Source organism: Mesoplodon densirostris, chromosome X (assembly GCF_025265405.1).
Source record: "Mesoplodon densirostris isolate mMesDen1 chromosome X, mMesDen1 primary haplotype, whole genome shotgun sequence".
Classification (NCBI taxonomy): domain Eukaryota; kingdom Metazoa; phylum Chordata; class Mammalia; order Artiodactyla; family Ziphiidae; genus Mesoplodon; species Mesoplodon densirostris.
In genome coordinates this window covers 2,072,056-2,088,125 of record NC_082681.1, presented here as the reverse complement: position 1 = coordinate 2,088,125, position 16,070 = coordinate 2,072,056, and the positions used below count along the sequence as shown (strand labels likewise).

The 16,070-nt window shown below is 41.6% G+C and overlaps 1 protein-coding gene and 1 non-coding gene across 2 annotated transcripts in view; one reads left to right on the top strand and one right to left on the bottom strand.

Moving 5' to 3' along the window:
- Positions 1-122: 122 nt before the first annotated feature.
- Positions 123-16,070, top strand: part of BRCC3 (BRCA1/BRCA2-containing complex subunit 3) — an 81,276-nt gene continuing 65,328 nt past the window's right edge. The window contains exons 1-6 of the mRNA XM_060087117.1: positions 123-311; positions 997-1,013; positions 1,743-1,797; positions 7,647-7,766; positions 10,977-11,064; positions 15,522-15,610. Of these exons, the coding sequence (XP_059943100.1) occupies positions 189-311; positions 997-1,013; positions 1,743-1,797; positions 7,647-7,766; positions 10,977-11,064; positions 15,522-15,610 (492 nt within the window). The 5' untranslated portion in view covers positions 123-188. The remainder of the gene's footprint in view (positions 312-996; positions 1,014-1,742; positions 1,798-7,646; positions 7,767-10,976; positions 11,065-15,521; positions 15,611-16,070) is intronic.
- Positions 2,337-2,409, bottom strand: TRNAG-CCC (transfer RNA glycine (anticodon CCC)). The gene has a single exon. It is a non-coding gene; the product is annotated as a tRNA-Gly (tRNA).

The window sequence follows — 16,070 nt, the reverse complement described above, 5'->3', positions numbered from 1 at the left end:
CAACCGGCGCGGGCGTTTCCCAGGTGCCGCCGGGCCGGCCCCGCCCCCGCGTCCCAAGCTCCACCCCCGCGCGCCCGCCCGCCCCGCCCCGCGCCCCAGGCCCCGCCCCCACGGAACCCAAGCGCCGGAGCAGCCGGTTGGCCAGGCCCGAGTGGGCCCCAGGCGGACGTGAGCTGGGCCAGATCAAGATGGCGGTGCAGGTGGTGCAGGCGGTGCAGGCGGTTCATCTGGAGTCGGATGCTTTCCTAGTTTGTCTCAACCACGCTCTGAGCACAGAGAAGGAGGAGGTGATGGGGCTGTGCATAGGGGAGGTAAGTCAGCCAGTAAGCCCGGCCGGAACCCTGCTGAGCAGTCCCACCGTGTCCCCTGGTTGGGTGTTGCCAGCGCCCAGGGCTGCGGAGGCCACAGGCACTCCTGACTCAGATCCTTGGACGTATCCTTTGGATGGTCCTGTCGCCTGGGCCCCGTTTCCTCGCGTCGCTTAAGGCTTCTTTACCCTTCCGCAAGCCACCAGCGATCCTCCTCTAAGCCTCAGGGAGTGGGGGGGAGGGATGGAAGGCTCGCTTTTTCTTGTAGTCTGTGGCTTTTCTTTAGATCTGGAGTTATCACCCCATTGACCAAAACTGCAAGTCAGATCAGAAAGACGATCTTTTATAATGAGGACATGAGTGTATCAGGAAGCAGCTGACCACGATTAGGGCCCCTAGCTTCGCCTCCACTCTTCCCTCTAGGAATCATTTTGAGGGTTCGGTTCCAGATAACCCAAGACAGGTGAGGGTTTCCAAGAATCCCAAGTTTCCACTGCGTTAAATATTGCAGAGGGGTGAAAGAGGATGAGGAAATAGAGCTTACTTGTTGGCAATCCGAAGTAAGAATTCTCCAGTCTTTCATGCCGGTGTACAGGAACACATAACCTAATTTTCATATTATCTGCATCCATGTACATCTAATACACTTAATGTGATCAATAATGTTTTCTGCTCTTTCCCACTCTAGTTGAATGATGACCCAAGGTAAGACTATATTTGTTTACTCCTATCTTTTGATCTCTTTGTCATTGTTAACTCAGAATTATCACAACTTTCGCAATGTTTTGTACAGGTTGTATTTTAAGTTACCATTATGACTGTGGAACTCCCTCAAGAACACAGTTTCAATTCCACCCCAACCCTGAAAGTTGCTTTCCACCTTACTTTCTAGTAGGAGGATTTTCAGTTGAGATATGTATGATCCTATGTGAAAAATACAGTTGGGGGAACCAAGATCATAAGTGAACCTGTGAAAGCTCTCTGTGGCAGATGATGTGCATATGAGGAGACATTTCCCCCTATTAATCCATTTCTCTATCTAAATTGTCAATGGCTTTCTGCCTCCCCCTGGTGGACCCTACAGTGATCTCAGAGATCCACAGCGGCTTGAATGCTTGAGGTGGTGAAAGCTTTGGTCTACCTTTATTTAAACATCAGAGCACAGCAGTTTCTCCTTGTCAAGCTCACCTCATTAATACCCAGGATTATAGGACTTTAGCTTTGCCCATGAAAACTATGCACTCGCCACTTAAGCATATGTCTCAGAGTCCTTCTCACAGACATATGAGCACAGCTCTAGCCTCAGTTTACTTTCCCTCCTCTTCCTTTGTCTCTGCTGTTTCATTGCAAAAACTGCTATTCCTGTTACTTTGCTTTAATACCTTTTTATATTCCAAACCTCAGTTCCCTTTTTTTCTAATTTATCCCCAAAAGGAGTGACCCCAAATTTACATATACTGGAACTGATATGCGCACAGTTGCTGAAAAGGTACGTGTGCTATAATTTTGCATGATGAAAACTTGCGCTTGGGGAGGGATTTCTGTATTCTGTTTGATGATCTCAGCCAGGGGTTAACCCAGTTCATGCAGACCCTCATTTGGCTGGGTGGGGTGTTCTCTCTAGGAAAATCAGATGAAGAATCTACTCAGTAGGAATGGGACCTAATTTTCTATTCTTTCTAGCAAATTATTACTACTTGATCAAGATGAGTAACCACTGTCAGCTCTCCTCCTTGCTGTCCTCTGCTGGGTTTCTGGCCCTTCTCCCATCTTCCTTGAGACCTTTGCTGGTTCACATCCTTGAGATCTGGTTCACATCCTTGTTATCTTTTTATCCCAAGTCCCAGTATCTACTCAGGCAACCTCTCTCTGCCTACAGGCAACCTGTCTGCACTCCCACCCTGCCTTTTCTTTCCTTTTTATTTCTTTAATATTTATTTATTTATTTGGCTGCACGGGTCTTAGTTGTGGCACGCATGATCTTCGTTGCTGCGTGTGGGATCTTTAGTTGTGGCATGTGGGACCTAGTTCCCTGACCAGGGATTGAACCCGGGCCCCCTGCATTGGGAGTGCAGAGTCTTAACCACTGGACCACCAGGGAAGTCCCCCTGCCCTGCCTTTTCTGGCATGCTTGAGCTTTTATGGTCGAGTATAATGCTTCTCAACCTAATTGTGGTGTAGGACCAGTTAATTTTTTCCCAACCTGTTGCAGACCAATGTTTTTGTAAAATACAATAAAAATAAACTGTGTCCTCTTCTCCCACCAAGCAGACAATGGAGGTGATAAAAGCTATCAGGCAACAACTCCATCTCATTATTATCCCCATGTACAGTCTTCCCAAATCAAGGAAAGAAGCCCACTTCCTATCCAGAGCTGCAGCTTCTTCAAAGACCTTGCTTATCAAATATCTTGTCTCTCTGCTGAGTCTTCAACCTATTCCTGTCTGGCTTTTTTCCCTTAGGATACAACTGTGCTTAAATTACTCTCATTTTCAGAAAGGAAAGAAAAATAAGTTCTCAATCCTGTATCTTCCTGTAGTTAACTGCTCTTGTATACTTCATTTAACAGTCACACCTCTTAAAAGAATAGGCTGCAGTCATTCCTTATTTACCTTCTTCAGTGAAAGCAACCACCCTCTAGTTTGCAGTTCTACCTCTCCAGCCACCTCCTCATTGCTACATCAGTGGATTATTCCTTGGTGCTTATCTTACTTAATCTTTGTCCTCAGAACTCTGAACTCTCATGGGGTTTTTTATTTGTTTTGTTTTTGCTGTGTCTACCATTCCTCCCCTCTCTCTCTCATCCTTTATGGAATCTTCCTCCTCTGCCTATGCATCAAATATTGGTATTCTCCAAGTTTCTGCCTTCGCCTCCTCCTCTTCCCAGAATGTCTTCCTGGCCAGCCTTACCTCCCCTATGGCTTTACCTTCAGCAGACATTGAGGTTAAACAGATCTGTCTTCAAATACTTTCTCTGATACTTGTGTGACTTAGGGCATGTTACTTAACATCTGTGAGCTTTGCTTTCTTTATCTGCAAAACAGGGATAATGACAGCCACCAATTTCATAGAATTGTTGGGAGAGTTGGATCTGGGTAATGTGTGTAAAACACTCATCTGTAGAATGGGCATAACAATAGTACCAACGTCACTGGGTCATGGGGAGAGTTAATTAAATTAATACACGAAAAGCACTTTCCAAGTGCCTGACGCATGACATTGGCCATTCTGACTCGTTGTTGTTAATGGCCAGTAGGTGATGGTTAGTATGAATTATCCCAAAAGCTCCAGAACTTCACACTCCACTGCCTTCTGGACATCCACGTTTATCCAGACACAGGCATCTTAAACTAACGTGTTCAAAACGGAACCTTTCCTCTTCCTCAAACCCTCTCCTCCAGCATTCCTCCTGCCGTAGTAGTTCCCATACCTGGCTGCACCTTGGAATCACCCAGTAATCTTTACAAAGTCCTGATACTGACTCAGTTGGTCTTTGGTGAGACCTGTGTGGCAGGAGTTTAAAAAGCTCCCCAGGTGATTCTAATGTGCAGCCAAGTTTGGGAACCACTGCCTGCCATTCAGAACCATTAATGTAGATTGCTTTCCCGTTTGTTTCCAGTGCACCATCCCAACAACTGCTACCTTAGTTGAGGTCCTTATCACTTCCTTTATGGAATACCGCATCAGCCTCTCCACTGGTCTCGTTGCCGTGAGTCTGTCTCACCTCTAGTCTTTTCTTTTGACTACTTAGGATGTGATCTTTTGAGAACATAAGCCTGCTTGGCTAACTCCTTATTCCTTGCAGTTCAGCCCAGGTGCCACCTGCCTCCTTGAAGGAACCTGTCCTGATCTGTAGGCTAGCTCCTTGAGCAATATCTATTGCAGTGCATATATGTTGTCTTAGAGTTGTTTACCTGTCTGTCTTCCTGGATGTGACTACTGTATCCTGTTTACCTTTGTATACTCAGGCCCTCATGTAGCGCCTCACATATAGTACATACTTGATAAATACATGTTGTATGAATTAACATACATCCCCTACAGGAGGAGATTAGTGTTACCTGCCTGTGATCCATGGAGAGCCATGCCAGGGGGCACAGACTTTCTGTAAAGGGCAAGATGGTAAATGTTTAGCTTCGCGGGCCATACAGTTTCTACTGCAGTTCCTCAGCTCTGCCAGTGTAGTGCAACAGCAGCTACTGGAACATAAATGAGTGAACGTGGCCAGATTTGACCTGAGGGAGGCCAAGCAGGCCATAGTTTGCTGATCTTTGATCTGTACCAAGGCAGAAGAGCAAAAGGAACTGGGCTTTAGTACCTTAATTCCAAGACTGGAAAAGCATAGCGACCAATCTAGCCCAGCTGGAATATCTTATTTCTTGTGTGACTATGACCATACCAGTCTGTTCTTCAAACCCTTCAGCTACCTGTAACTTTCAGGGACATCCATCAGTCCTTTGTGACTTTTATTTATGCTTGTTTCATTTTGTTTATGATCTGTTCCTGGGCTGGTCTCACCACCCTATCCTGAACTTCTTTTACGCATTCCTCTTAGGCACTGAAACTTTCTCTGAGAAAGAGAAAATTCATGCTGGGCATCAACTCCTACTAAAGTACATTCCCAGTCTTAATGATGTAATTTTATTTTTCAAGAGTCCATGTCCTCATCTTGAATTCTATGTCAATTTGTACCATGCAAGTTAGATATTAAACTTCATGAGATCAGCAACCTTATCTTCTAGTTAATGTTGGCATGCCATATCTTTTTCCATCCTTTTATTTTTAGCCTTTCTGTGTACTAATATTTTCAAGTGTGTCTCTTATGAGCAGCATATAGTTTAAAAAAATCCAATCTGATAATCTTTTTAATTGGACTATTTAGTCCAATTACATTTAATGTAATTATATATGTATATCCCCCCCACACATACACATATATATGTTATAGCTGTCATATTTTTGCTTTCTATTTGACCCACTTCTCTGTTTTGTTTTTTCTCCTTTCTTGACTTCTTTTGGACTCATCAGTATATTTATTATTCTCCTTTGATCCTCCATTAATCAGTTATAACATTTTTTACTCTCCTTTTAGTCGTTATCCTACATATTACAATATGCATTCTTGATTTGTTAGTCTAATACAAATTGCTATTTTTACCATTTCACTGATAGTACTAGAACTTTAGAACATTTAAATTTCATTTGTATCCTCCCACCTTTTGGATTATTGTTTTCATGCATTTTAATTATTTGGATATTTTAAGCCCCAGGTGACACTGCTTTTTGGGTTTTTTTTGTTTTTGTTTTCTTTTTTAAAGGGCAGAGTGACTTTTTATTTATTTATTTTTGGCTGTATCGGGCCTTAGTTGCGGCACGTGAGTTCTTCATTTCGGCATACTGGCTGTCTAGTTGTGGCGGGGTCAGTAGTTGTGGTGCGCGGGCTTAGTTGCCCTGCGGCATGTGGGATCTTAGTTTCCCAACCAGGGATCGAACCTGCCTCCCCTGCACTGGAAGGCAGATTCTTAACCACTGGACCACCAGGGAAGTCCCCCCACATGACACTGTTATTACTGTTTTGTACAGTTAGCATTCATTTGTATTTACTCACGTATTTTACCCTATACAGTGTTCTTCATTCCTTCTTCCATATCTGGGATTTTCCTTTCTCTTTTTAGTATCTTCTGTGCTGATAATGATCTCTCAATTTTTTGCATGTGAAAATGTCTTTATTTTGCTTTCATTTTTGAGGGATGTGTTCTTATTCAAAGAACTCTTCATAGAGTTCTTGGTTGGCAGATCTTTTCTTTTTGCACTCTGACAGGTCACCCATTCTCTTTATGTTTTGATTGTTTCTGTTCAAAAGTCAGCTCTTTGTCTTGTTGCTCCTTGGAAGGTCAAGTGTCTTTCTGTCTGCTTTTGATTTTCCTTATTGTATGCTCTGTGCCTGCCAGACACGTGTGTGTATTATAAGAAAAGTTGTATGTGAGGGTAGAATGATTCATTCTTTATAGAATGAGCAAGGAATTTAAAGTCTATGAAAGAGTTCATTAGGTGAAAAAAGGCATGAAAGGGAACCACATTTGAAGCTCAGTAGCCACATGTGTCTCATGGCTGCTGTGTTGCACAGTGTAGGTCTATACGTTACTTCAAAATCTTGTCTCAGATTTCACCCTTGTCCGGGCAATGTCTGGCAATGCCATACCCACCTTTTCTCCTGAAACTCTTGAACGATTTCATTGTTCTGGTTCTGACTGCTGTCTTCCTTCCTGGCTCCTCTTATTGTGCCCCATCCTATACCATGGGTGTCCCCCTGGATTCACCCTGGACCTCTGCTCCCCCTCCCCACACTATTCCTTGCCTTTATTTACATCCTCTCATCTCAGTTCAGCTCATCTGAAAACACACTCATCTTCTTTCCTTCTTGATCCTTTCTAAACTTAGATCTGCCTCCTCTGTTCTACCTAGTTTCAACCCTGAAGCTTCAGAGTCATCCTTGACAGTTTCCTGTCCTGTATCACCCATGGTCCATAAGCTACCAAATCTTGTGGATCCTTGCTTCTTAATGAATCTCAAGTCTGTTTCTTCCATCTCTGACATACACTTAGTCCAGTGCTTCATGGTCAAGCTCTCTGAAATAATGTCCTTCCTTCTAGGTCATCCTGCAGATTGTGGCTTGGCATTTGAGACCTTGCATAGTTTCACTCTAACCTTCTTTCTTAGCCTTACTGTCTGCCATTCCACCTCAAGTTCTGTACTACCTAAATGAGTTGGCCAATTTGTCTCCCAAACATGTCATTCACATCTATTTGGCATCTACAGAAATTCTATGTGGGCATGTGCACACACACACACACACACACACACACACACGACAATCAGGAAATAGAAAACACTCGTCTGCCTTTTCTGTAAAGATTTTTTTCCAATCTAAGAGACTCCTTTCCTCTGGGCTCCTGCAGCATTTATTTACTGCATTATTTTAGTGTAGTTTCATGTATGATTCTTTCTGTGCAACCACATGTTAGCATTTTGAACACTTGGATTGTCAGCACTCTGACTTGTATTCCTGCACATGGTTGGAAATCAAATGATTGTTAGTTGATCATTGCAAAAGTCCTCCCTTGATCTAAACATTAGCCTTTATATTTTTGTTTGGAATGTATATACTGAGGTCGGATGTCTTTTATTTGAAACATTCTGTTATTCATGAGAAAAAATGCCTGTTTTCTAAGATGGAAACTTTAACCTGATAATGTAATACGATGCAGTCCCGTAATTGCATGGAGAGATGTTATTCAAGAGAGACAGAAGTAAACGTTTCTGTGGATTTTCCTTTAGGTTGACACCGTCAGAATTGTTCACATTCATTCTGTCATCATCTTGCGACGTTCTGATAAGAGGAAGGATCGAGTGGAAATTTCTCCAGAGCAGCTGTCTGCAGCCTCGACAGAGGCAGAGATATCCTTACTGGTCGATAAGAAGCTTTTATGTGCTTTGAGGCTTCCAGGTTCCTCTGTTTGCTGCTTAAGCAGATTTCACAGCTTTTCTTCCTAGTGACTCTTTCCCAGTTTTCGTATTTACCCCTTAGATCCAGTTGCTTGGTTAATCAGCATTTCTCTCCAGTTCACTTTTTGAGTGGCTTTTATTGGAAGAACTGGACATTTCTAACATTTCTGCTCTTAAATGCCAAAAGATCCCAGGGTCCAATACTATGACAGTGAACACTCTGGGGAGTCCCTGTCTCCCTCCTCTCCACCCCTCTGCCCCGTCTACCCCATCCCCCCGCCCCCACAGTTTTTGTAATATCATTTAGCTTCTAGGCCTTTCACTATCTTGGTCTCTCTCCTTTGGAGATTCTCTTTTGAGGCTGCCTCTCAAAAAAATGCAGTGCTGAGAACTGAATGCAGTATTCCATGTTAAATATAACCAAAGAGCGATCAGTTGGGACATTTGCTTCCTATGATCTGGACTCCATACCTCAACTGTAACAAATTAAATTTTCATCAGTGGTTTTAGTAATTTATCATTCTTTCAGATTAAGTTAATCTTGTAGTCAATTAAAAAGTAACTTTTAAAAGTAGAAAACATGCATGGTACAAACTTTAAAAGGTACAAAAAAAGTATACAAAGTAAGTATTTCTCTCCAGCCTCTGTGCCCCAATTCCCCCACCATCCCTCCCTGGACGTAACCAAGGGTATCAGGTTTTCATGTGTCCTTACGGATGAATTCTGTGCATACAGAAACATATAAGAATATTTTCTTTTTAAAAAAGTATTTAATACATATGGTAGCTATGATATTACCTAACAGTGTATCTAGAGATTTGTCCACATTACTATATAGAGGTGTCTCATTCTTATGACTACATAATACAGCCCTGGATGGCTGTGCTGTCCTCATGCAGATGTTTAGGTTATTTGCAGTCTTTTACTGACAGTGCTGCAGCAAATAACCTTGGACATTGCATTTCACAAATGTGTGCGTGTATCTGTAGAATCAATTCCTAGATGTGAAATTGCTGGGGCAAAGGTTATATGGACTTGCACCTGTAGCAGTTTGACCAGTTTACCCTCTAGCCATGTGCAAGAGCATCTGTTTCCCCACACCCTTCCAAACATTGTGTGTTATCAAAGTTTTGTTTTTGTGCTGCGAGGCCCTGGTAAATCAAAGTTTTTGGTTGTTGCCAACCTGATTGGCAAAAAATTGTATTCTCTTTCTTGCAATTTTAATTAGCATTTTTCTTGTGAGTAAATTTGATCAGCTTTTAATTTTTAGGAGTCATTTGTATTTTCTCTGAATTATATGGTTATTTCCTTTGCCCGTTTTTCTATTGATTTGGAAATATTTTTCTTAATAATTTATAGTTTACGTTAAGAAAGTTAGCCTTTTGTGATAAGGATAGTGATTTTTGTCAGCTTTTTCACGGTATGTGTGTGTTTTTTCCCGATGAAATTGTTCTTGTTGCACTTTTATATAATCAGATATATCAATCTCCTCTTATGATGTGTACCTTTTGCATCTTTTTTAAAACTCTTTAGTTTGAAATAATTATAGATTCATGGAAAGTTGCAAAAATAGTATGGGAAGGTCCCTGTACCTTTACATAGTTTCCCCCAAAGGTTACATGTTACATAACTTACAGTTCAATATGGAAACCAGGAAATTGACATTAATGTGTGTAGTTCTATGTCATTTTGTCATATGTGTAGAGATACATATATAAAAAACCACCACAGCAGTCAAGGTGCAGAACTGTTGCATTACCATAAAGATCTGCCTCAAGCTTCCCCTGGATAGTCACCCTCACCCTGCGCACCTCAAACCATGGGAGCCATGAATCTGTTCTCTGTCTCCTCACTATAGGTTGGATTTTCCCAATTCTCTGCACACCTGGTAATTTTAGATTGGATGCCAACATTATGATTTTCCCCTGGGGGCTGGATATCTTTGTATTCCTAGACATAATTTTTTTTGAGCTTTGTTCTGGGATGCTGTTAGATTACCGGGGACAGTTAGATCCTATTGATACTTGTTTGAAGATCTGCTGCGTGGGACCAGAGGAGCTTTCAGTGTAGGAGTCATTTTTTCCCCGCACTACTGAGGCGAGAGCCTTCTGAGCCCCCTGCCCAAGGCTGCCTGAAATTATTAGATTTGCATTCTGGCCAGTGGGGACAGCCCCCAGTCCCTGTCCTGCTTGAGCGCTGGGCAGAGTTACCTTCCATCCTTTCGGGTGGTCCTTTCCCTCGCCTTAGCTGAAGAAATGGGCTTGGGGAAGTTAAGTAACTTCTCTTGGCATTTGAAATTTAAAAAAAATTTAAAAAGTTTTTGTTGTTGTTGTTGGCCATGCCACGCAGCATATAGGGTCTTATTTCCCCAACCAGGGATGGAACCTGTGCCTCCTGCCGTGGAAGCATGGAGTCCTAACCACTGAACCGCTAGGGAAGTCCCTGAAAAGTATTCTTACACTTAGCTGTACAGAAAGGACTATTGGGTTTCAATGTAAGTAATTCACGGGAAAATAAACCAGCACTTTACAGTGAGTAGCAACAGAAGGGGACAGCTTCTTATCTCCAACCGAGTTCTTATCTCAAGTCAGAGCCTCAGACAGTTATGGTAAATTTTTATTTCCAGAACAAAGGAGAAAATGTTCTTTTGGGGGATATTTCTAGACAAATGGGGAGACTAAACTGGGGGTCTTTGTTCATTTGGTCTCTGAAACCACCCTACTTGCTATTGTTGACACTGGCAGCCTGCCAGAGAGAAATGAAATGAATTTTTAAAATTTTGTACTTTTTCAGGAATGAGGGTAGGCTGGGCTAGAGAGAGGACAGAAGATTACTCAAGTTAATAATGTGACATCCAAAGATTTAGAAGCTTCTTTTCAGATAGCACAGTGATAAGTATTTGAGTGATCAAATATTAGCTAAATTGGATTAAGAGCATATAACTATATACAATAATGGAAACCAAATGGATTCTATTTAAAAAAAAGAAATACCTTTGGCTTTAGAAGGGAAGTCTGGGAAATTCTGGGCATTGACCTTTTTTCATTCTTTTGTTGACATTAAATTGTGATAGGTTTATTTTAAACTTCAGGTTGCTTTCTGAGCCTTTATTAGCATCACAAATTGTGTTCCCACAAGTTGAAAATACCTTGACAGACACACAGGTTGGCTGAACTAACTGGTCGCCCCATGAGAGTTGTGGGCTGGTATCATTCCCATCCCCATATAACTGTTTGGCCTTCACATGTCGGTAAGTATTATGGGATTGCAATGTTTTTTGTTCTTAGAAATGAATATCATTTTTCCTTCTCCATTACATGGGCTATGGTTATTTTAAATCAAAATTTAAGTATCCTTAAGCAAATGTCCTTATTTTTATTTTGCTGTTTTAAAAGTACTGATTTATGTCATACTGATTGTTTTTGATAGAGATAAAATTTTGGCACTCCATTTTGACAGTATTCAGGAAATCAAGACTAAACCCTGACAATTGGCTGGTATCGAAAATAATGATAATAATAATAAATAAACTATAACTGAAAATTGCCGATTGTGACTATCACTGTCTAGTACACTACCATTTGGAAGAATCAAAGGTGTGATGGGTGAAATTTATAGAACTGATGTTTACAATCTCTGTTTGACACATATATCATCCTAGCTCTTGGGGCTGTCAACCTACCTCCTCAGCCCTCTAATCAGTATAATGTAACAAAATTGTTTTTTCTCTCTTTCTTTTTTTGTTTTGTTTTGTTTTTTTTTTTTTGCCTGCATTGGGTCTTCCTTGCTGCGCACAGGCTTTCTCTAGTTGCGGCGAGTGGGGGCTGCTCTTTGTTGCGGTGTGCGGGCTTCTCATTGCGGTGGCTTCTCTCGTTGCGGAGCACAGACTTCTAGGTGCACGGGCTTCAGTAGTTGAGGCTCGTGGGCTCAGTAGTTGTGGCTCATGGGCTCTAGAGCACAGGCTCAGTAGTTGTGGTGCACAGGCTTAGTTGCTCCACGGCATGTGGGATCTTCCCAGACAAGGGCTGGAACCTGTGTCCCCTGCAGTGGCAGGCAGATTCCTAACAATTGTGCCACCAGGGAAGTCCTGTTTTCTTTCTCTTTCTCTTTACCCTTTTTCTCTAATCATGGTCACTTTTTGTCTCTATCTGACTCTTTTGAAAGAATTAGAATAACTTTACTTGCGGAAATGAATGTTTCCTCGTCTAACCTGTGACTTAGAGACCTTTCCCCTCATGGCAGTGAGGAGGAAACAGAGGCTCCCATGGGTTGAGTAAGTGGCAGTGCTGAGGTCTGAACCATATCTGTCTCCCAAGTCTGTAGCATTTGATACTGCAACCACTCTCTACTTCTTGAAACACTTCCCAAATAATCATGAGGAGTGTGTGGCTCCTAAGAAACTAAGCTGAGGTTCGAGCTGAAATACTTTGTGCAAAACCAGTCAGCTAATAAGTGGCAGAGTCAGTATTTCAGCGGAGGTTTCTGTGAATCAGGGGCCTTGGCATTCTCCAGCGTCTGCTTTGTCTGGTTAAGTGGGAATGCTATTTATGAAAACAGTAAATAGAGGAGGAAGCATAGGTTTGGTGGTGGGGACAAAGATACATAGTTGAGTTATGTCATACCCATGCAAGGAACTTACCCAAATTTTACCTATAGGACGTGGCTTGCAAAAGAAAAAGGGAAGCAATTTAAAAAGCACAGCCTGTTTTGTAAATCGCGCGTGACTTGGCACTGTTTTTCAGTTACTCTTACATTAACTTTCCTGTCTTTGTAAGTGCATAGTAAAAGGAGTCATGCGCCTGTAGTTATGTTCCTAACTATAAGATCTGCTTGATCCTTTTATAAGAAGGGAAGCACTGCTACGGTGATGTCATAGTGAGTTAATTTATTACCAAAGTTGGTGGGTCAGATCAACCTCCCATGACAAATATAGGCTGTAGTTTTAATTAAGCAGTTTTCTATAACCAGTCATTTTTAAAAATTACATTTTCCCAAACTTCTCTTCTAGAAGTTACATGTCAATACTCCTTAGAATCATTGCAAACAAAGTTTTTTGATATTACAATACCTTTCTATGCCCTTCTTTAGCAAACTGACTTAGATGGAAGCTCTGTTAGGACAAGGGATAGAATAAGTGAAGGCTGAACCAAAATTTTATTGTAATGTGATGGCTATCTCAGGGCTCATATTCTAAAAACACTTGTATATATAGTCTCTCATTCTTTTAAAATCCTTTATTACGAACTGGGGTCTGTGGTTTCTGTTTCAGGAAAATTTTGAGTCGAGAGTAAATGAAAGAATATGGTGCTCAGACTGTTCTACTTTTACACCAAGAAATGGGAGGTGTGATTCTGTTGTCCCTTCAGACTGTCCGATGCTGAAAGAAAAATTGGACGGCACAGTTGCAGGAAGGTCTCTTGGATGGTCCTCATTTAGACTAAAGTGTATCTTTTGGATTTGGCATTTAGAAGTTAATTTAGAAGTAATTAAGTTACCTCAGGGAAAAATGTAAATCAGGGTAAGGGGCATAGGGTTTGTATTTTAAGTAACGTGATTAGGCCTCATGGAGAAGGTAACAGTTGAGCAAAAACCTGAAGGAAGTGAGAGTTGGCCGTGCAAATATCTTGCGGAAGAGCATCGCAGGCAGAGAGGAATAGCCAGTGCAAAGGCCCTGAGGAGGAGCATGCCTGGAATATTTGAGGAAAAGGAGGAGAGCCAGTGTGGCTTTGGGAGTAGCAGATTTTGTGGAGGAAATCAAGTGTGTGCTTTTGGACATGTTGAGTTTCAAATGTCTGGTAGGCAAGTGATGCTTACCTAGCCTGGCTTTGGTCTGTGACCAATTCGATAAGGAGCCTACACCAAACATAAATCCTCTATGTTGGGAGTTCCCTGGTTGCCTAGTGGTTAGGATTCTGGGCTTTCACTGCTGTGGCCCGGGTTCAATCCCTAGTCAGGGAACTGAGATCCTGCAAGCAGCTTGGCATGGCCAAAAAAAAAAATCATCTATGTCAACTTAGCATATTGTTTAGTTCAGCTTACATTTTCCTGAAGACTTTGTCAATGAAGGAAGCAGAGCATTAATTTCCATTCCAGCTCAAGCTCTTGTCTCCTTGTGAACAGGCAACAAATAGTTCATGGACCTACTGCCCTGAGGAGCACAGTATTAAGACAACCAAGTCTCAGTGTCAGGTACACAAATGGATATATGATTCGGCAGTTTGGGTAGAAGACTGAAACTAGAGTTTATTGAGTAGGAGTTGGGAGTGGCCAGTATAGAGGTGAGATTTGAAGCCGTGGAACTAAATGAACTCCTCCAGGGAGTAGGTGTAGATGGAGAAGAGAAAATGGCTGAAGACTGAGCCCTGGGCATGCCAATATTTCGAGGATGGAAAGACGGGAAGGATCCAGCAAGAGACTGGAAAAGAACAGCCAGGAAGTTAAGAGGACAGAGATGAGAAGAGTGGGAATGTGAGGCCAAGTGAAGATACTGTTTCAAAGAGGGAGCAATCGGGTAAATCAAGAACCAAAAATGCATCATTGGTGATCTTGACAGAAGCACTTTGGGTGGCACAGTATGGATACTAATCCATTTCAGATTCAGCAGTTCATCAACAATGGTTGTGGATGGAATGAAATGTAATGAATTATTATGAAGTACCTCTGATGTGCTAGGCATTGTGCTAAAAATATCTTGCAACTTTTAAAATACAAAACCCTGAAAAAGTACAGATGATGTTTATCCTTATTTAACTGATGAGGAAATAGGCTTAGAGGTATTAAAAATTTTACCAAGGTCATATAGCAGGTACAGAGATCACTCAAACAGTGCTGTTTATTTTCACCAACCGTTTCAGCCAGTATTTTTCTCATACTCTTTGCTGGGTACTGTTGGGCCTTACTCTTTACTTAGGAATATGTTGGGTAGAAGTCCCAATCCAGATCAATGTGAAGTATGTTTAAGAACATATAGAACAAGCTAACTGGGCATAAGTCACCAGACCATACCATGCTGTGCACTGTTTTGTTGTAATACCAGATCTTTTGTATCCATGAATAATGGTCTGAGTACTTCACATCTTTAAACTTTGCCTCTGTTCAGTTTTTGGTAATCTTTTAACTAATCCTTTCAAATGTTACTTGGTGCTTGTCTATGATTTCCTTTTCAAAAATTGTATAACCATTTAGTGAGATTTTGTTTCTGTTCCCTGGAATGTAGTATTTAATTCTATTGCAGTCACTTCTATACAATAGTTTCCTCTGTAATAGTTCTACACTGCCATTCTTTAGTATCAAGTCTATTAACTTCCTTAGAAGCTGTCCATCAAAAGGCTTATTCTAAGAAATCTTGCTGTCTCCTTCTAATGCCTTCCTTTCTTTTGGAGTCCTCCTGGAAGAAATTATCAGGTGTTTTTGGGATAATAGGTTTTCCATTTTTTTCTTTCTATGCTACATTTCATAGCAGGGCTAGTTGTGGGCTAGGCAGCCTAGAATTAGTAATAAATTTTATTATTTAATTGCCGACTCCCGTAGTATTTCCCTAACCTAGTAAAATGTTTATACTTTGCCAATAATATTGTCAGTAGGATGTACCTCTGTTCTGCCTTTAGAATCTGAATCCCGCGAGGACTGTATGCTGCTGTTATCTTTATATTTTCATGTCTGGGAGATACAGTTTAACAGCAGATTTTTATTTTTGTTTATTTGCAGATGTTCGTACACAAGCCATGTACCAGATGATGGATCAAGGCTTTGTAGGACTTATATTTTCCTGTTTCATAGAAGATAAAAATACAAAGGTATTGTGTGTGTGTGTGTCTATGTGTGTGTGTGCACATGCACACACGTGTGTGTATAAACACACAGACACAGAGAATAGAGAAATATCTTTTTGCAATTTTAATAGGGTGGCCAGGGAAGGTTTCAATGAGAAGGGTCATTGAGTCAGGACCTGAAGAAAGTGAGGGAGCAAGTCTTGTGGATTTCTTGGGGGAAGAGCGTTCCAGGCAGAGGAAATAGCCAGTGAAAAGACCCTGAGGTGAGTGTGGCATGTTTAGGGGTCATCGAGGAAGTCAATGTGGCTGCAGCAGAGTGAGGCAGAACATGACTACATGTCCCAGCTTGCCTCTGTCAGTCCCAGTTCCACCCATTGTCCCAGTCTCCTATTCAGTTAGTACCTTTCCTTCTTGGAAGTGTCTTGGTAACATGGTGACCAGGACATGGTACCATGGTACCATGGTAACTCTTTGCATGGTAACT